This window comes from Callorhinus ursinus, unplaced genomic scaffold, assembly GCF_003265705.2.
Source record: "Callorhinus ursinus isolate GAN/ISIS: 27379988/994484 unplaced genomic scaffold, GSC_fseal_2.0 scaffold14, whole genome shotgun sequence".
NCBI lineage: Eukaryota > Metazoa > Chordata > Mammalia > Carnivora > Otariidae > Callorhinus > Callorhinus ursinus.
Window position 1 is genome coordinate 13,294,541 of NW_027397076.1, and position 19,623 is coordinate 13,314,163.

A 19,623-nucleotide genomic window follows, 5' to 3' on the forward strand; every position below is an offset into this window, starting at 1 on the left:
TCGTACTTCTTTATTTTGCTCTTAGGCACCTCTTCCATTGGGGCACATAAAGCGAATGCAAGAGGTGTACAACTTGAATGCCATTAACAATTCTGAAATACGATTCAGGTACATCATTTTAACTTGTCTCTGTGGAAGAAAGTAGAAACTAGTTTAAAAGGTGGAGAAAGGGAAAGCAGAGTCTGAGACATACATGAGTTTTAAGAAATCCTTGTGAAATTTACCGCACTTGAGTAAATAATTATAGTGGTCTTTGAGGAATAGTTGCAATACTGTAAGATGATAGTATTAATCTTTTTATTAGAATTTGTTCTAAGCTTCTCTTACCTTACCAAAAAAAAAAAAAAAAGAATTAGGAATCCTGTGGTAAATAGGCATTCTTTTGCAACTAGCCAAGTGGACTCTGATATGGGAATAGTTAGAAATCTCTAATTCTGTTATGTGGTTAATCTTTCTTAATTCTGATTTGTAGTGTGAGACATAATCTAAACCTTTTAAGACGTATGGTCTTTTTCAAGAACAAACTCCACTTCTCCAATTACTGAATTGTATATACAAGGACTTGAGATTCTCAGAATAAAGACATAAAGTGGTGTACAGCATAACTACAATGGGATTATTCATCATCACAAAAGTAATCTTCAGATATGCCTGTATATCCTGCCCCTTCCTTCTCGTTTCCTACCCCACGCCCCCTAAAAATCCACTTTCCAGATGGTTACGGCTCTGCATTCAATCGAAATGGGAGGAAGCGATTCCTTTGGCTCTAAAAATGGCGACTGAGCAAGGACGAATGAAGTTTACGCGGCCCCTATTCAAGTAAGAACCAGCTCAGACTGTGCTTTGAATTTATATCAGGAGTTGGGGGGACGCCCCCATGGGGTGGCTCAATAGGCTAAGCTTCTGACTTAATTTCGGCTCAGGTCATGATCTCAGGGTCGTTAGCTCCAGCCCCACAGCAGGCTGGGCCCTCAGCACGGAATCAGCTTAGGATTCTCTCCTTCTCCCTCTGCCCCTCCCCCCCTTAAAAAAAAAAGGAATGGAGAAGAACAATCTTAGGTTTTTCCTGTTGCTAAAATACTTTGTAAAACACCATCTAAAAATAATATTTTTAAATTTGTTAAAGAGTATAGGTATAATTTGGGAATAGGAATGAACACTTCTAAATATTTAAAATTTGAAGTAATTTCATTAGCTTTTTTAGAAACATCATATATGGATTACCTACTATGGGCCAAATTGGTTTTAGACACTGGTGAGAAGGAAATAAATAGAAAACAATCTTATGTACCCAGAAAGATCTTTAAAAGCAAGTAGGAGATAATTGGTGAGTAGGCACAGACACAAAAGGGCCTGAAGTTATTTAAAGGTAACAAGAAATGAGCCGGTAAAGCCAAACCTTTTTGATTCAAATGCTGCAATGAGTTGAAAGGCTAAGTTGCTTGATGTATAATAAAGCAATACTTGGTAGAGGAGAAACAAGTTGTATCTTGGCTGCAGGATAGAATTTAAGAATATCTTGAAGTTATTTTGACTATGGATTTGGCAGGAATTCTGAAAAATATAGAACCATGACATAGATAGTCGTGATTAATCTTTTCATTTACTTCACAAGTATAATAAAATTATACTTGCCAAATAAAATATTACATAACCAAATCAGTCATTATCCATCTTTCTTCCCTCACCAGAGACCTTGCTGCCTTTGACAAATCCCATCATCAAGCCGTGCAAACCTACCAGGGGCACAAAGCAAGTATGCACCCGGTGACCGCCATGCTGGTGGGGAAAGACTTAAAAGTGTTAGATTAAGGACCTACCAAATGCTGATTTCAGACATTTCACTTTTTTAAACGGAAGAAATATAAAAAAGTTCAGCTCATATTGTAACTAAAAATGTTGTTTTCATTCTGGCTTTTTATTGTTTTGTCAGTGATTTTCATAAATAAAGCTGAGCTACCTTCCCCCCGCTGGTGCCATATTCTTTGTTAAGTGCATTTTAACAAAGTTTAATCTTTTAAAAGTGTAAAATTTTTCATTAGTTACATATTTATTTTTCCCAGCACAATCTCAAGAGTGTCAGCGTAGTATTTGCCTGGTATTTTAAGTTCTTTAATTTGAATCTGCCGCATGCCAAAAATGCAACATGATGAGAGCTCTGCTTTTTAAATAACATGAGCACTCAGTTGGATTTGCTCACCCAGCCACATAGTGGGCATAGTATAAACGCCCTTTTCCAAAATGTATAAACGCACTCCGGGAAGCACTCTGCTCCCCACCCCCAGATCCACCTGCTGCTCCACTGGACTCGTCCTGCCCTCCTGTCCATCGGGGTCAGATGACTGCCCCAAACCCCAGTACGTCCCATCAGTCCCTCAAGATACTCTGCTGTCTAACCTGATTTCATCTCCTTAATGGTCACCAAACATCCTTCACCCACCTAGAGCATACAGCACATCAGAGGCAATAATACAATGATAATACCTATTATACACACATATAATACATACTGGAAATAACAGAATGACTTGAACCAAATAAGAGAGTAACAAAGCATCCCATGAGTACAATGTAGTACCCCAGGGCACCTCTGCACGCAGTCTGGGAACCACAGTCATATTAGTTAGGATTCTTTGATTGTAAGTGACAAAACCCAAATGATTAGAAGTCAGAAAAGGAAAGGGAGGATTATTTTAAGGATACAGGGTAGGGGGGGACGCCTGGGTGGCTCAGTCGGTTAAGCGGCTGCCTTCGGCCCGGGTCATGATCCCAGGGTCCTGGGATCGAGTCCCACATCGGGCTCCTTGCTCAGCAGGGAGTCTGCTTCTCCTTTTCTCTCCCTTTGCTTGTGCTCTCTCTGTCAAATAAAATAAAATCTTAAAAAAAAAAAAGGATACAGAATAGGGGGAGGTTGTAAGAACCTATGGACAGACAGAAGAGGGCTGACACCTGGAACTGTCAAGCGAGCAATACTCTTTCTTGTCTCTCATTTCTGCTTCTCTCCAGCTTTGCTGTTGTTGTAAATAGTTTCTATCACACGGGAAGACTGTCTCAATTCTAGATACCCAGAGGTGAGACTCCGACTCAGCTTGAGTCCACCCCTGGCCAAATAAACTTTAGCAAGAAGAATGGTGTTTTAGAGTATAAATGTGGGTGAGGGTGTCATTAAATACACAAAAAGAGTGCTAGCATTAGCTAGAAGTCTTAAAATAGGCGCAAACACCCCAGAAGTGGGGCAGGTATCAAAGAAACAGAGATTCCTGTCCATCCCCATAATCCCGAGCTGCTCGCTTGCTCACTGTCCTTAGCAGTTCTCTCCTTCTGGACACATCTACACCACAGTGATTCTGTTTCTCAAGGTTCTGCTCTCACTTGTCTTCCATGGCGAGAAGACCACAGGCGAGAGTTCAGCTCACATCCCTGGTATATAATCAGGTTCTAAGTGATTAAACTTCAGCAAATCCACGGACTCAAATGATGCTTTTGAAGGCTTCCCCTGCCCCATAAGCTCTCCCCGCGCTCTGGGCTAATGTCGTGTTCCTGTGATCCCTGATGAGTGAACCGGGAAGTGAACTGGGGCAAGGGCCCCTGGAAGGGTGGCGGTGAAGGATGCTATGAAGAAGGTAGAGGGCAGTAGAGACACATATCACAGGTTTACCTGGGGCCAGCTCAGTGGAGTCCACATTTACACACTTCAGCTACTAAGCGTGTGATGAATGCCTTTGTCCCAGGCTGGGATATACATATAATTTCCGGGTGAACAAAGATAAGTAATTTCTATATATGGCTAAAGAAGAGATATGCTAAAGCAACCTGGGGAAGGGCCACTTAACCCAACCAAAGGGTTTAGGGAATGTTTCCTGGGGAAGAGAAGGCCTACACTGAGGCTTACGAGATAAGAAATACTTGGCTAAGCAAAGGAAGTTGGCAGTGTGTTCCAGATGGATAAAGAGTAACAGAAGTAAAGGCATACACTTATGGGATCTTTGGATCATCAATTTGGACAGTGAAAATAGCTGTCTCTGCTCCACAATGCCTAGGGCATGAACTTGAAATATTCAAACTCACGTCGCTGGGAGGTGGTATCACCTGGAGGCTCCTTCCCTCACATGTCTGATGTCTGTCCTGAGATTATGCAAAAGCTGGGCTCAGCTGAGACTGGCAACTGGAGTGCCCAGGTGATTTGGGTTTTCTCACAGCACAGTGGATACTTGGGACTTCTTATTAGTCTTCTTTGTAAGTGCAAACATCACCAGAGTAGCACCATGAAGGCAGAGAATGTATCTCATTTTATTCCCAGCATGTAGCATAGTGCTTGGGATAGAACACTATCTCAATGGCGTTTGAGAAATATTTGTTGGCTGAGTGAATGGAGGAGGGGAGAAAGTTGTGCTTCACATCTAAGGGCCTTGGTTTTCCCAGAGAGGTAAGAGGTAAGGTTCTCCTCTGAAAATTAGAGGAGGTGGATGTTGAAAAGCAGGGTGAGTGTTTTGGAAACTTGCTGAGGGGGAGGGGCAGGTAGAAGGACAGTGCCATGATGTGCACCATCACAGAACCTTCTGCAGCAGAGGCTTCCACCAGGGTGAACACAGATAGCAGTTGGTTGTGATGACCCAGGGGTTGAATTTTACTCCATGCAGGCATAGGTTTAGGGTTATGAAAGGATTTCAAAGTAGTAAAGAATGAGTGGCCCAGGTAAGCAACCAGGACACCAGCTTCCTAGGAGAGAAAGTGAGGAAGCTGGTGGGAAATGGAGGGAAGGAGGAGCCAACCAGAGGTCAGGTCCAAGGGAAAGAAGACTGAAGGAAGGGGAGAACCGGAAGGCTGGAAAGTCATAGTCAGAAGGTGGGGTAGTGGAATTTAAGATTTCTTATGTGCATCAAATTCAGGTGGTGACAAATTCCAGAGTGCAGTCAGGATGTGGGTGACTGAAGTGCAAGTTTCAAGGAGGGGTAGTTCTTTCTTTGTATGCTTCTCAAGAAGCTGTCAGGGAAAGAGATTCTGGGTGTTCGTGTTTTCTGTGAACAACTGTGTCTCTATTCCCAACACAAGTCAGTCTCAGTGGAAACACATGTCAAGATCTTTCTGTTGCAATAATCAAATCTCTAGAAACTGGCTTATTACTAAAATGCTGCTTAGTTACAACAGTGCCCACATTTCTTTGATTCCTTTTTCATGCTTTTCAGAGTTCCTTAATCTACTGGTAATGAATTGGGTGCAGGGAGCCGTTAACTGTGTTGAAGATGCTTAACTGGATTAGGGATATCCATGTACCAAGATGAAAGAAATTTAGAAAGCCATATAGGTACACGGAGCGTTCGAGTGCAAATAATAGTAATCACAAACACTTCTGGAACATTCCCAACACACCATGTGCTTTACATATAGGAACTCATTTAATCCTCCCTAAAGCCCTTTGAAATAGGCGCTATCATTATCTCCACCTTAGAGATGAAGAAACTGAGACCCCAAAAAGTCCAATAACTTGCCCAGAGGTCACATAGCTTGTAAATGGCAGAGCCAGGATTGGATCCCAAGTAGATACTGCAAATACAGCAGTGAGGCAGTTTGCCTCCTCCCTTTTGAAGAAGAAACAGAGGCTAATTAATAACTTACTTGCTCAAAGCTAAAGAATGGTGGAGCTAGAGTCCCAACTATGGCTGTCTGAGCTGTTAACGTCAAGCCACAATAGCTCATCCATCCAGACGGTGACCTTTCCTTGTGAGAATGATCTCTGACTTTTGCAGTCTCCCTTGTGGAGGGACAACTTTAGAAAAGTTTCGTGGTGGCAGGGAATAGTTGCTCAACGCCTGTTTGTGGAATAAACAAAAAAATGAACATTACCACACTCCCTGGTGTCACAGTGGACCAGAAGGTGTATTTTATAGTTGAGTAATTCCAGATAAAAACAGGAACATGGTGTTTATAAGCTGCCCTCAGTGGAGGAGAACACAGAAGCCAGGGGAGAGAAATCGGGGACCCTGAAGGAGAGGCCCCAGCAAGTGACAGCAAGCACTGGGACCCCCAGCACGGGAGAAGCCAGGCCTTGTGTGAGTGGGGCTTCACCAAGCAGCCTGCCTGCACCCCCCTCTCCTGCCCCGAGCTGGGTTGTGAAAACCCAAAGGGACACCGTCTGGCCCTCAATAAATATTTGTCCAATGTGTGGATGAGTAAAGGCAAGAGAGGGGGCGTGTTTTTTCTGGCCGGCCACACCTCAGTAGTCACTCCCAGATAAAACTCTCCAGAGCCCGGCGGCTGCCACGAACGAACACAGGAGCCTGTGTCGGGACCTCCTCGGGACAGGGAGCCATGCCCAGGTACACGGTGCACGTGCGCGGAGAATGGCTGGCCGTGCCCTGCCGGGACGCGCAGCTCACCATTGGCTGGCTGGGCCGCGAGGCCGTCAGGAGGTACATCAAGAATAAGCCAGACAACGGGGGCTTCGCCTCAGTGGACGACGTGTGCTTCCTCGTGCGCCGGTGCAAGGGCCTGGGCCTGCTGGACCATGAGGACCTGCTGGAGGTGGCCCTGGAGGACAACGAGTTCGTGGAAGTGGGTGAGTGGCCACGTCCAGGCATGCCCAGGAAGGAGGCTCGGCGGCCCTGGCCGTCCCGGGGAAGGTGGGGCTGGCTGTGCGTGAGCACGCACCTGGGAGAGGGGAGGCTTCCCATCCCCGGTTACAGCAAGGCCACGGACCCAGAAACGAACTGACTTCCTAGAATCATGCCCCTAGTAAGCCGCAAAGGCTACATTCGAGCCCAAGACTGCCTGTCTGAATCCCTTTGCCATCCCAGCATCGTTTTGAAGATCCTTCTGCCCTTCAGAAGCACCTCCGCGGACTGGAGTCCAGTGGAATAGACCTAAGGGGTTCGGATTGAAAACAAAATAAAGCTGGGGATGGGGGTGGGGGTCAGGGAGGGGGTTAGATCTTGAACTTCCGTTTAAACCCCTGCCCACACCTGACACCTGCGTCTCTGCCTTTTGCTCTCCTCCTTCGCAAAGAAGCTAAGAGCACTTGAAAACCCTTGAGGTCGTCTTAAAGCAGCCATTTCTGTAGAAGTGAGAGGCAGTGGAAGAGCCCTTTCTTGGCTTACCAGAAATGCCGAACGTGACTCTCCCTTGTGATCCGTAAAGGAGCCTCTCTGGTATTCTCGTTTCAGTTATAGAGGGCGATGCCATGTCTCCTGACTTCATTCCATCACAACCAGAAGGAGTTTACCTGTATCCTTTCCTGCAGGCCGGATGGTCTGCTCTGGGGGCTACTTCTGCCGGGGACCGGGCTGGGGCGTTCTCACACTTCCCAGGGTTTTCCTTTACCTGGCTTCAGATACAGCAAATACCGGGAGCCTGAAAAGGTAAGCTTCAAGCCAACACTCTTTTTGTAAAGAAAATTAAGTTCCCCTTGTTTCAGGAGGGGTAAGGCCAGGAGAATTTATGAGCGAACATGTATCAGTTAGGACAGGGCTTTATCCTGCTCTATGGAGTTAGGAAAAGGCATTATGTTCATTTCTAGCTTTCTTTACTCTGCCTCCTCTTGAGCAAGCTGTCTTTTTCACTAGCACATTAATGTTTCAGAGCAGGGATAAAATCTCTTGAGTGTCAAAATTCAATTCTGCTTGAGGCTTCCCTATGCTGTTGGTGGAGCAGCCAAGCTGCTCAAGCTCACCGGGGTCCCCTTCTTTTGTGCAGTACATTGCCTTAGATGGGGAAAGTCTGACCACAGAGGATCTGGTCAACTTGGGGAAAGGACGCTACAAAATAAAGGTACGGGGGAGGGTGGGGAAGGATGTCCTCTGATCTTTTTCACTGCATATGGGAGTCTTCAACGGGCTCAGCTTTGACCGTTTTCCTAGCTCACCCCAACTGCTGAAAAGAAGGTGCAAAAATCCAGGGAAGTCATAGATAGCATCGTGAAAGAAAAAACTGGTATCCTTTTCTCTTTATGTCATACAGTTCTTTTTATTGACTTTTAAAAAGCGGCCTGCATCTAATGGTACCATGTTTGTTTTTGTTTTGTTTTTTTGTTCTAGTTGTTTATGGTATAACTACAGGTTTTGGGAAATTTGCCAGAACTGTAATTCCTGTCAATAAGCTAGAGTAAGTCTGATTCCCCCCTCCTCAGCACACATTCATATGCCACCTGACCCATCTTTCAACAAGAGAAATAATTAACATTTGCCCCAGTTTCCAAATGAGGAGGATAAAGCTCCTGTTCACTTGCATATGAGTTGGCATTGAAAACACAGGCTTGCTGGTTTCTTCCGTCGCATCACACTGCCTTATTCTGTCCCACCAAAGATTCACCTGTTCTCCCCTTCATTTCCCCAGCTGAAGGGAAACTTTCACTGGGAGGTACCTAAGAGGGGTTTTCCCTTTCTCTTCCAGAGAGCTCCAGGTCAACTTAGTACGTTCACATTCTTCAGGTAAATCATTTCAAACATTAAATGACTTCTAGATCTTGTTTGGTTTGGTGAATAAACTACGGCACAGTGTGAGGCACCCTGTAACAGCCGTGAATAGCTAGTGCCTTCTAAAAACTAGTACCAGTTCTGCCTCAGGTGGGGAAGGAAAGCAGAAATCAAACAAGACCACTTTTCAGCTGAATCTCAGAAAAGGAATGGGCCAAGTGGAGGGATGGGCTTGGGGCAGGAGCATGTATATTGCCATGCCAACAGAATGGTGCATTCAGGGAACGAAGTTAAGTGAATGTGAACTTAGGGAATGTGTTCATCAGGATGAGGTGAGATGGGAAAGTCTGTCAAGAATCCAGGCTGGGTGCTATTCTGAGGGTCTTGGGGAAGGTGGGGCTCACTGAAGCATTCTAGGAGGAACTGAAAAGGCAAAACTGGGGTTTCCCATTTTTCTAGAAGATGGGACTTTAAGAAGCAGAACAATCAGGAAGGAGAGCAGTCCAAATATCTGAGTTAAGAAGAGAAAGGTGGTAGGAGACTGGACGGAACTGGAGAAAGATTTGGGAGATGGAGGTAGAAAAGACTGATTTTCTAAGAGAAAAACATCAATTCTGTTTTGCAGGTGTTGGGAAACCACTAATCCCTGAGAGATGTCGGATGCTCTTGGCTTTAAGGATCAATGTCTTAGCCAAAGGATACAGTGGCATTTCCCTGGAGACCCTCAAGCAAGTTATCGAAGTATTTAATGGTAATGCCATGGGTCCCCAGGCTGACCCTCCACTGAGGCTGGGCATGTGCCACAGGTAGACTTGGTTGGTTGATGGCATAGTGAAGAACTAGCAGAGACAAGATGACATAAAATAAAGGAGATGAATGGAAATGGGCTTGGAGGCGGTGAGGGGGTGAGGGTGGGGACAGAGATGCTTACTCCTGTATATCTCCAACTCATTCTTCGTCACCCTTCACCTAGTGTTTGGCATCTTTAAGTCTGGAACAAACCCCTCAAGTCTGTCCCTGAGCTCAAAGCTGGAGAGAACCTTTAATTCAGTGATGCCAGATGTGGTTAGAGAAGTTGCATCAAATCATCTGGGAAACACCATGATTCTTGGATGTCCATCCCAAAGACCATTTCAGTAGTTCTGGTTAGTGCCTAGGAATCTGAAATCTTAATGCTCCCCAGATGTTGGGATAACCAGACTTAAATAACTGAAATTTAACTTCTTGCAAAGATAGAACAGAAATGTAAAGAGGTCAAGGATTTGCTTCTGGACCAGGAAGCCATCTCATGCCAGGACACAATGCAGTTCAGCTCTTCAGAGCTTACTTCTCAGGATAGAAAAAGTCCAACATGGAGACAAGATTTGAAATGCTTGGGAGGCCACTATCCCTTCTCACAGATAAGGATGAACAGTATAGATCAGTGCAGGCTCAGGAAACTCTTTGGGGTGAACGTATATAGGAATATAGGGCACCTCTGGGTACCCAGAGTTCTGAGAATTCCTAGGGTGAACTATGATCTGGAAGCTGGCCTGTTGATGGCACTGCTTTATCCTACCGACATTATTTAGCAGTTGGAAAACACACTGCTATTAGGAGACTGACTTTACTTTAGAAAATAGGGGACTTTTTTTTTTTTTGTAACAGAATTTCTTTCAAAACAGTACATGTCTGTTTATAAGTGGTCGTGAGGTAGCAGGCTAGGTGCCTAGGTGCCTAGGAATCTGGGCAAAAAAAGAAAAAGAGACTATGTTGCCTATAATTACCTCCTCAGAGAACCCCTGTGAATACTTTGGTGTGCCTTATCCTTCTAGAACATTTTATATTACTTTTCTGATGTAAATATTTACATGTTTCCAAACATTCTCCAATAGCTTTTTTTTTTCCCCCAAATAGCTTTTAATGGCTACACACACTCTTTGGCCAAATGGAAGTCTCTTAATTCCATATTTAGATCATTTCTAACTTGTTTTTAGGAACAAGACTGTAATGAACAACAGCTAGTTCCTGATCTTTAAGATACATTATTACAATTTCTAAAAATGTCTAGGTCTGATTAGAACATGCATAGTAAATGCAGAGGGGTAGAGGACCAAGGAGGAGTAAAAAGTTAAAGGAATAGATAATCCTTATGGGGATGTGGGTTTCAAATCACCTTTTTCCATACAGCCTGATCTGGATTTTTTCTATGTACAGTGTTCCCCCAACAACCTTCACACAGCAAATCTGAGTTATGTCCTGGCTAAAATCTGTAATGCTTTCCATTATCCTTAGGACAGAGTCTAAACTTAAAAAAAAAAAATTCCTATGATGTACCTTTCATCCTCATGACATTCATTCCATAAATGGAAGCCTGGACTCCTCCCAGTCCCCTTCACCCATTTTGCCCAGTGCCCCCACCTCTGTCAACCATCAACTTATTCTCTATATTTATGAGTCTTTGTTTTTTTGTTTTGTTTTATTTTAGATTCCACATATAAATGAAATCGCCTGGTATTTATCTCTGACTTATTTTATTTAGCGCAATACCCACTGGGTCCATTCATGTTGTCACAAATGGCAAGATCTCATTGTTTGTTATAGCTGAGTAATATTTCAGTGTGTGTGTGTGTGTGTGTGTGTGTGTGTGTGTGTGTGTGTGTGTACACAACACCTATTCCTTATCCATTCATCTATCAATGGATGCTTGGGTTGCTTTCATTTTTTTTTTTTTTAAGATTTATTCATTTATTTTGAGAGAGTGAGAGACAGAGACAGAGAGAGCACATGAGAGGGGGGAGGGTCAGAGGGAGAAGCAGGCTCCTCGCCGAGCAGGGAGCCCGATGTGGGACTCGATCCCGGGACTCCAGGATCCTGACCTGAGCCGAAGGCAGTCGTTGGGTTGCTTTCATATCTAGGCTCTTGTAAATAATGCTATAGTAAACATAGTGGTGGTATATATCTTTTCAAATTAGTGTTTTCATTTTCTTTGGACCCAGTAGTGGAATTACTGGATCATATGCTATCTCTATTTTTAATCTTTTGAGATTGCATACTGTTTTCCACAGTGGCTGCACTAATTTGCATTCCCACCGACAGTGCACAAGGGTTCCCCTTTCTCCACTTCCTCACCAACACTTGTTTTTTCTTGAGTTTTTTATTTTAGCCATTCTGCCAGGTGTAAGGTGATATCTCATTCTGGTTTTGATTTGCATTTCCCTGATGATGAGTAATGCTGAGCATCTTTTTATGTGTCTGTTGGCCATCTGTATGTCTTCTTTGAAAAAATGTCTATTCAGGTCCTCTGCCCATTTTTTAATTGGATTATTTGGTTTTTCTGGTGTTGAGTTCTATAAGTTCTTGATGTATTTTGGATATTGACCCCTTATCAGACATATCATTTGCAAACATCTTCTCCCATTCAGTAAGTTGTCTTTTCATTTTGTTGATGATTTCCTTCGTTGTGTAAAACATTTTATTTTGGTATAGTCCCAATACTTCATTTTTGCTTTTGTTTCCCTTGCCTGAGGATCCATATCTAGAAAAATGTTGCTAAGGCCAATATCAGTAATTACTGCCTATGTTTTCTTCTAGGAGTTTTATGGTTTCAGGTCTCACATTTAGGTCCTTAGTCCATTTTGAGGTAATTTTTGTGTATGGTGTGAGAAAGTGGTCTACTTTTCCCAGCACCGTTTATTGCAAGACTGTCTTCCCCATTGTATATTCTTACCTCCTTTGTCATAGATTTATTGACCATATAGGCATAGATTTATTTCTGGGCTGTCTATTCTGTTCTATTGATCTGTGTGTCTGTTTCTATGTTAGTATCATACTGTTTTGATCACTACACCTTTGTGGTGTATTTTGAATTCTGAGATTGTGATACCTTCAGCTTTGTTCTTTTTTCTCAAGGTTGCTTTGACCATTTGGGATTTTTTGTGGTTCCATACACATTTTAGGATTCTTTGTTTTAGTTTTGTGAAATATGCCATTGGTATTTTGATAGGGATTGCACTGAAACTGTAGATGGCTTTGAGTAGTGTGGACATTTTAACAATATTAGTTCTTCCACTCCATGAGCACAAAATATACCAATTTTTTGTGTTGGCTTCAGTTTCTTTCATCAGTGTTTTATGGTTTTCAGAGTACAGGTCTTTACAGTCGAAACTTCAAGTGGCTCACAAGAGATGGCTTTTTGCTACTGGGAGGGTGTCCCTTCCTGCCCACCCCCCCATACACCTTATTCCCCTCTGCCTTTTTTTAAATAACAGCTCAGCCAGTTCCCTTAAGCATTAGTTGTGCTTGGGAAATTGTCTTTCCCTGGGTATTTGTGCCATAGAGTGATACTAGCTCTTGCTGGGGGAGGCTGGTCTCACGGGCAAAATGAAGATAGCCAGAAGTAACAGGTGCCTCCTTCTCTCCCAGCCTCCTGCCTGCCCTACGTTCCAGAGAAAGGAACCGTTGGCGCCAGTGGGGACCTTGCCCCACTCTCTCATCTTGCTCTTGGGCTCATTGGAGAAGGGAAGATGTGGTCTCCAAAGAGTGGCTGGGCTGATGCGAAATATGTAAGACTTTAATAACAACTTCTGTGTGCAGAAATTTCCCTAGGCTGGATGCCGGCTGCACATGCATGCTTTATAGCACCGAATCCTTACGGCAGCCCCATGAGGGAGCCGCCGTTATCCCTGTTTTATAGATGAATACTGAAGCTTACAAGTCAAACTGGGTAAGGCTCTTAGCTCCCATACTTTACCGTCAGGCTTCTGGACTTGGTGGTCACCTTGGTGAAAAGGTACAGTGGCCGGTTGTTAATCCCAGCAATTTATTCTGCAACTAAAACTCTTCTAGTACCTATCCAGAAGGTCACACACTGCTGGGAATTTAAGGAGTTGTAAAACTAAGAGGCTCTTCCAGTGCCTCTCCAGGAGGTCGGTCACACACTGTTGTGAATTTATTGAGTTGCTGGTCTCACGGTGCAGAGCCATGGATCATAGCACTTACTATATGGCCTCTGGAGAGCTGGTTCCATTTTCCCCCAAGCTCCTACCCCAATGGCAAAGCAGAAGGGCTTGTTTTTGATAAAGCTTTAATGTTTTCCTCATCCATATCCAGATTCTATCAGAGCAGCGCAAAGAATTATTTGAAGTGTTATCTCAGGTCAATTGCTGAGAGGTCCCTCAGCGAAGGGGCAGAGGACCAAGGGGGAGAAAGAAGTTAAGGGAACAGATCACCCTTAGGGGAATATAGGTTCCAGATCACCTTTGTTCTCTACGGCCTGATCTTTATTTCTCTGTGTACAGTGTTTGCCCAGCCCCCTTCACACAGCAAATTCCAGCATGTCCTTGGCTAAAGCCTGTAATGCTTCCCATTGTCCTTAGAATTAAGTCTAAACTTAGTGTGGTTTATAAGAGTCTTGTTGGTCGAATCCCTCCTCCTTGGTTCTACAGGAACTGGAGGTTCCTTACAGCTGGAATGTGCTGTGTCAGGGACAGAGGGGCCAGCACATGCTCATTCTTCTCTTCCCCACTCACTCCTGCTCCTCCTTCTGAGAAGTCCTCGGAGAAGCTTCCCCCTCTGCTCCTCTGGTTCTTTTGCCTACCCTCCAAATGTCTTTAGCCCCTCCTTTGTGCTCTTCTAGCATCTTACGTGCTCATTTTCCAGCAAACCCCACTCACTTCCTACTTCCTAGAGCACTTGACATCCTTTTACTCTGTAATTGCCCCTGAGCTAGTCTGTCTCAGTTTTCCTAGGCCAACCCCAGGCCAACGCCCAGAAGAGTCTGGTGTGTAGCAAGTACTCCAATTAACTTGTGAAATGAACAAAGCGAATGGTGCTGACTCTGTCTTCCTTCTTCCCTAGAGGGTTTTTAGCATAGTGACTGTTTCACTTCTTTTATTTCTGTCAGTGTTTAGTTAAGAAGGATGAGGGTGGAGGACTTTCTGGTCAAGCTCTGGAGGCAGAGAATTGAGGACAGTCGGGAACTCAGCCTCAGCACAGTATAGGTGCTCATATGTGCTCAGGAAGCAGCAGGAAAAAAGTGAGTCACTAAGATGGAAGCTGAATACAAAGGACCTAGAAACCAAAATTCAGGGTTGCTTCTGTAGACACTAAGCCCCTGATTTAAGTATAAAAAATAGGTGAAATAGAAATCTGCTTTCAGACTAAAGAACAGAACTAGAGCATAGACCAGAGTAGATGAACAGAATCAATTCACGTAGGTCCAACCTTTTATGAGACAGATCTTTAGGCTTAAGGATATTTTATCGATTCCTTATGAAATCAGAAATAGGTTAGCATTTCACTGGGTACCCATTTTTATCTTTTTAATCATTCTGCAGGTCCTGGAAGCTCATGGATTGAAACCAGTTGTTTTGAAACCGAAAGAGGTAAAGAGATTCGAGGAAAATTTACTCATTTTTACAAGTCTTTATGTATAGACTATTTTCAGTCTTAATATCTGTCTCGCGGGTTTCTTAAATGTGGTTTTCATGTTTGTTAAAAGTTTGTCACTGAAGAAAGGACTCCTCCACGAGCATTCAAAAGATTCTTCATGACACAGAGGCTTATGGGTTCTCTTACCTAAGAACTTAAACTTCAAATTGGGATCCCTAAGGATCCCTAACAGATGCTGTAGGTCAAAATCCCTCAGGGCGCTCTCAACCAAGTCTTGGACCAGAAATGTCTTAAGCTGTCTTGTCCATAATGTTGACCAGTTAAAGAAAAGCAGCATAATTAGGAGCTAAAGATTTTATATGCAGTCTACACTGGAGGTTCGTTGCTGCCTTGAGAATGGGGATACGGAACAGGCATTTCACTCGCCAGGTTTATACTAACCATTTCACACAGGATGGCACTTAATCTTCCAATGCTTACTAAGCATTCCTGCCCTGCACCTTAGAAAACATAAATAAATGTCATTCAGCTGACTGGTTAAGTCTTCTCTTATGGAAGCAAAAGATATGAAATCAGCTTGTACATGGATTACAATAAATACAGCAAAGGACTTATCTCTTCCTTTCCAAAGGGCCTGGCGCTCATCAACGGGACACAGATGATCACCTCCCTGGGCTGTGAAGCCGTGGAGCGAGCCAGTGCTATTGCGCGCCAGGCAGACATCGTGGCGGCCTTGACCCTTGAGGTGCTGAAGGGCACCACCAAAGCCTTCGATACTGGTCAGCATGGCACTTCCACCGGCTTGCTATTCAGTCAACCAGAGCTGGTTGGGTGGACTGGTCCAGGTCTTTAGACATGAGAGTGGTGGGGGTGGACGGTAGGGGAAAAAGGAAATGCCCAAATGCCTATGGCATACACAATATTGCTACAGCTTCCTCTAAGTGATGCCACATTTGATCTTGAAATGACATTTTACGGACGGATGCTGACTCTGGAGTTCACCCAGAATTCTGGATCACCCAGGTCTGACTCCCATCCAACTGTGAACTGTCTTAGGAATCTGTTCACAGGGTTTTAGACCTAGAGTAGGATTAAAGTTGGTCCCCATTAGAAAATTGGGAGGGAAAAACTATAGAAGTTGTAGCTTACTTGGAAAGTGGTGAATTTGAAAGACTCCCTACCATTATATGTAGGACAGAAAAACTGTCTAAAAATGATTGAAAACTGTCAAAAACTGGCCACTGTGGAGGTCCCTTCCATTATGAGCCTAAATCTTTTTAGAGTACACCCAGGGTCTTGAGTTGAATTCCCAGTGGGCTCAACACATAGTTTGCACTTGGATATTTAAAGTAGAAAAAATGAGGTTGATGAGGAAAATCTTGCTTTTGGAGTTAAGTTTCTAACTGAGTGCTGGTAGGAACCTCTGGGACTTTTGAGGGCTTGTGTCAGCAACGTGGATAATCCTGAACCATCAATGGTAGTTCATTCTAATATGAGAATTGCTCATACTTCTCCTCCTTCATCAATTCTAGACATTCACGCAGTCCGCCCTCACCGTGGGCAAATTGAAGTTGCTTTTCGGTTTCGGTCACTCTTGGACTCAGATCACCACCCATCTGAAATAGCAGGTCTGGGCATGTTTATGTGAGTGAGCTCATTTGGTGTTGTGTTTTGTGGAAAAATTGATCACGTGTCCCTTGCCATCCCCTTGCACAGAAAGTCACAGGTTCTGTGATCGTGTTCAGGATGCATACACTTTGCGCTGCTGTCCACAGGTAAACAAATTTAAAAAATCTTTTTATTTTCCAATTCAGGGCGGAAATAGAAAAAGAGGAAAGTGTTAAACAGTCATGTAAAAAAAATAATAAAAAATAAAAAAATAAAAAGTCATGTAATGGTCAGTTACAATCCAAATGTCTTTACTGCCTCTTTTAAAAATTAAGCATATCATACTTCCATTTGTCCTGTCATTGTAGAGTTTCTATTCTCTATGATAAGCTGTTTGTTTCTTTTTGAATTGCTTTGCTCAGTTCTTTTGTACAGAAGCACAAGAGACAACTTGCTGTGTTGGTTTACTGCTGTAGCTTTTAAAAAATTCTTAGTAATCGCATCATCCTAATCAGTTAGTGGAATTTTACTGGTTCTCTCTTTTAGATTCCACAAGAACCAGCCTGACAGAGATGGTCACAGGAAAGGCGAATCATAATTCAAGTGCACATCATTGTTGTACCTTATCTGCATTTAATAAGCAGACATAAACCATCACAAATAAATCTGTGAGGCTTAACTCCGGATTAAAAAAAAATGCAGCAGACCGGAGTTGGCATGAGGTATTCAGCATTGCAGAGGTTATAGCTCGTTTGTGTGTGGCAGTTAGTTGGATGAAAGATTAATGTACTTCTCAAGAATGAAACAATATTTCATTTTGTGCCAGATTCTAGTCCAGAGTGTAATCAAGAATCCTTCCTAGAGTAAACGCCTTCATTTCCTTTGACTCAGCAAGTTCCATTCTAGCTAGTTGATCAAAAACATCTATGGGAAAGAATTGCTAAATTAGCCCTATAGCACAACTAAGTCCCAGGTTTAAAACTTGCTTCCTTGCTATTCTAATATGAATATCAGACTCTGTGTGACAGACACCATTATCAGTGTTTTCAGTGTACTCACTCATTTAATCTTGTATTGTAGGTCCATGGTGTGGTGAACGACACCATAGCGTTTGTGAAGAACATCATTACCACAGAACTTAATAGTGCAACCGATAATCCTGTATCTTTTGACTGCTTCTTACTAAACTGTAATTGTAGAATTCCAGCTGATAATTTTAGATCTGCTGAAGTGATCATCTTGTGTAGCATCTCTGTTCTGTCACTCCATTTCATTGACTAAGTACCTAAGGTTCAGAGGTTAAGTGACTTTCTCTAGATCAGAGCTGGTAAGTGACAGAGGCGGGTCTGTGCACCTAATTTCACTTCAGAGTCTAACATGCTGTGCTTTCCAAATGGACCCATTAAAGGCTAAAGGACCTATTTCCAGCATTGGCAGAGAGGGTTCATGAAGACGTTTGCTGCTGAGATTGCTGACAGAGGATAAAGACATAGGTCACATGTGTGATTGTGGGGACCCTGGGCAGGTTGGCATTGATGCAAGCCTTCTTGGTTCTAGTGACACAGTAAACAGAAGGCAACTTGTTAACACTTACCGAAGTATTGCTCAAAGAGTTATGGCTTTCCTCATCTCAAGTTTTTATTTTTGACATGGTGTTTCAATCAGTGTTTCCAAATTTTACAAAGAATAGTAAGAATGCTTCCATTTCTCAAAGATGGAGCCCTTCTTTCCTTCATGGTGTGGGTATCGCAGAGCCATCTTATTTCTGCTTTGGAATGTTCTTTGATGGTATAGTTCCCTACAGATGTCAATGTGATCAGTCACGAGTCACACTGGCAAAGTCTTCACAGAGATACTCGATACTGCCTTTGAAGACCACCCAAGCCCATAGGAATATATTTTTCCTATCCCACATCTGCCTCAGTTCTTAACACTGGAGAAAGTGCTGAGTAGGGGCACCTGGGTGGCTTAGTCGTTAAGCGTCTGCCTTCGGCTTGGGTCATGATCCCAGGGTCCTGGGATCGAGCCCCATATCGGGCTCCCCGCTCAGCGGGAAGCCTGCTTCTCCCTCTCCCACTCCCCCTGCTTGTGTTCCCTCTCTCACTGTGTCTCTCTCTGTCAAATACATAAATAAAATCTTTAAAAAAAATTTAAAAAAAAAGAAAGTGCTGAGTTAACAACCCTGGAAGCCATTCCTAGCTGAGGTTAGCAGACAGGTTTCACAGCAGCTGTGTAAGATTTATCCAGTGTGGTTTCTCTGACAAGCTTACTTCAGGATATATGTTTTATGTCCTCAGTGTCAGGTTATTTTACAGTTAAGTCAGACCCACATTAAATAATTCTCAACTCACTCACCCCAACACCACTCCACCCCTCCCCCCCCACAATGGAGTAGCGCTTTCATGAAGTCTATGTAAGTCTTGCCTCATCTATCAGTTCTTGTAAAGGAGAGATACCCATCCTACACTTACATAATTTAGACTTTTTTTTTTATTTGAGAGAGCGACTGAGAGCGTGAGAGAGCATGAGCAGGAGAGAGGGGCAGAGGGAGAGGGAGAAGCAGACTCCCCACTGAGCAGCAAGCGGGATACAGGACTTGATCCCAGGACCCTGAGATCATAACCTGAGCTGAAGGCAGATGCTTAACCAACTGAGCCACCCAGGTGCCTCCATAATTTAGACTTGAAAGGGTATCTTATATAGTAAAAACAAAGAGTATATATATATAAAGTAAAAATCCATTAAATTAGTGGATATGGGAGAAGGATAATTCCTCACTACATTCTTCTCCCACCACTTGCCCCAGCAAAAATTTCAGCCAAAAGTACTTTCCTTTCTCAATTAAAGATTAATTATTGATGAATTTCCAATAAGGTAATAGTTGGGAGTTCTCCTGCAATACTGGTGTTAGTTGAAAGAATATTCTTCTCAATTTTTCTATTGTAGATATAAAGTACCTATCACACAGTTGCTAAATGTTATGGAAGCTAAATTCTAATTATTATAATCTGATAGCCAACAAACAAATTTGGAACAGCTGGAGAACTGAACATGCTTAAGTTCTAAGTAGGTGCAGAGGTTACTTGCTATAAGGATTACAGAGAATGGAGAGGAAACTAGGGCCTGTGTCTGGGGGTGGGTTAGTGGAGACGAGCCAGCGCTGGGCCTAATAGGCTCATGGTTATATGTACCGAAAAGGGTAACTCCCAATTTGATGAAGTTAATGTAATACATT

The 19,623-nt window shown here is 43.3% G+C and overlaps 2 protein-coding genes and 1 long non-coding RNA gene across 4 annotated transcripts in view; 2 read left to right on the top strand and 1 right to left on the bottom strand.

The window, feature by feature from the left end:
• The window catches only part of LTA4H (leukotriene A4 hydrolase), a 33,151-nt gene extending 31,183 nt beyond the window's left edge, over window positions 1–1,968 (top strand). Inside the window, exons 17-19 of the mRNA XM_025882408.2 lie at window positions 26–108; window positions 715–819; window positions 1,692–1,968. Of these exons, the coding sequence (XP_025738193.2) occupies window positions 26–108; window positions 715–819; window positions 1,692–1,812 (309 nt within the window). The 3' untranslated portion in view covers window positions 1,813–1,968. The remainder of the gene's footprint in view (window positions 1–25; window positions 109–714; window positions 820–1,691) is intronic.
• Window positions 1–7,230, bottom strand: LOC141374085 (uncharacterized). Its single transcript, XR_012380649.1, has 3 exons — window positions 7,095–7,230; window positions 1,400–1,554; window positions 1–129 (listed from the first exon to the last, which is right to left on the bottom strand). It is a non-coding gene; the product is annotated as an uncharacterized lncRNA (long non-coding RNA).
• The window catches only part of HAL (histidine ammonia-lyase), a 26,359-nt gene continuing 12,694 nt past the window's right edge, over window positions 5,959–19,623 (top strand). Inside the window, exons 1-14 of one of the 2 annotated variants that reach the window (XM_025882560.2) lie at window positions 5,959–6,556; window positions 7,161–7,221; window positions 7,328–7,355; window positions 7,690–7,764; window positions 7,854–7,926; window positions 8,031–8,097; window positions 8,386–8,423; window positions 9,034–9,159; window positions 12,813–12,952; window positions 14,726–14,773; window positions 15,412–15,559; window positions 16,313–16,408; window positions 16,497–16,555; window positions 17,469–17,549. In XM_025882560.2, the coding sequence (XP_025738345.2) occupies window positions 6,310–6,556; window positions 7,161–7,221; window positions 7,328–7,355; window positions 7,690–7,764; window positions 7,854–7,926; window positions 8,031–8,097; window positions 8,386–8,423; window positions 9,034–9,159; window positions 12,813–12,952; window positions 14,726–14,773; window positions 15,412–15,559; window positions 16,313–16,408; window positions 16,497–16,555; window positions 17,469–17,549 (1,287 nt within the window). In that variant the 5' untranslated portion in view covers window positions 5,959–6,309. Of the gene's footprint in view, window positions 6,557–7,160; window positions 7,222–7,327; window positions 7,356–7,689; window positions 7,765–7,853; window positions 7,927–8,030; window positions 8,098–8,385; window positions 8,424–9,033; window positions 9,160–12,812; window positions 12,953–14,725; window positions 14,774–15,411; window positions 15,560–16,312; window positions 16,409–16,496; window positions 16,556–17,468; window positions 17,550–19,623 lie in introns of those variants that run through there. The other variant, XM_073900473.1, reaches the window with a different exon arrangement.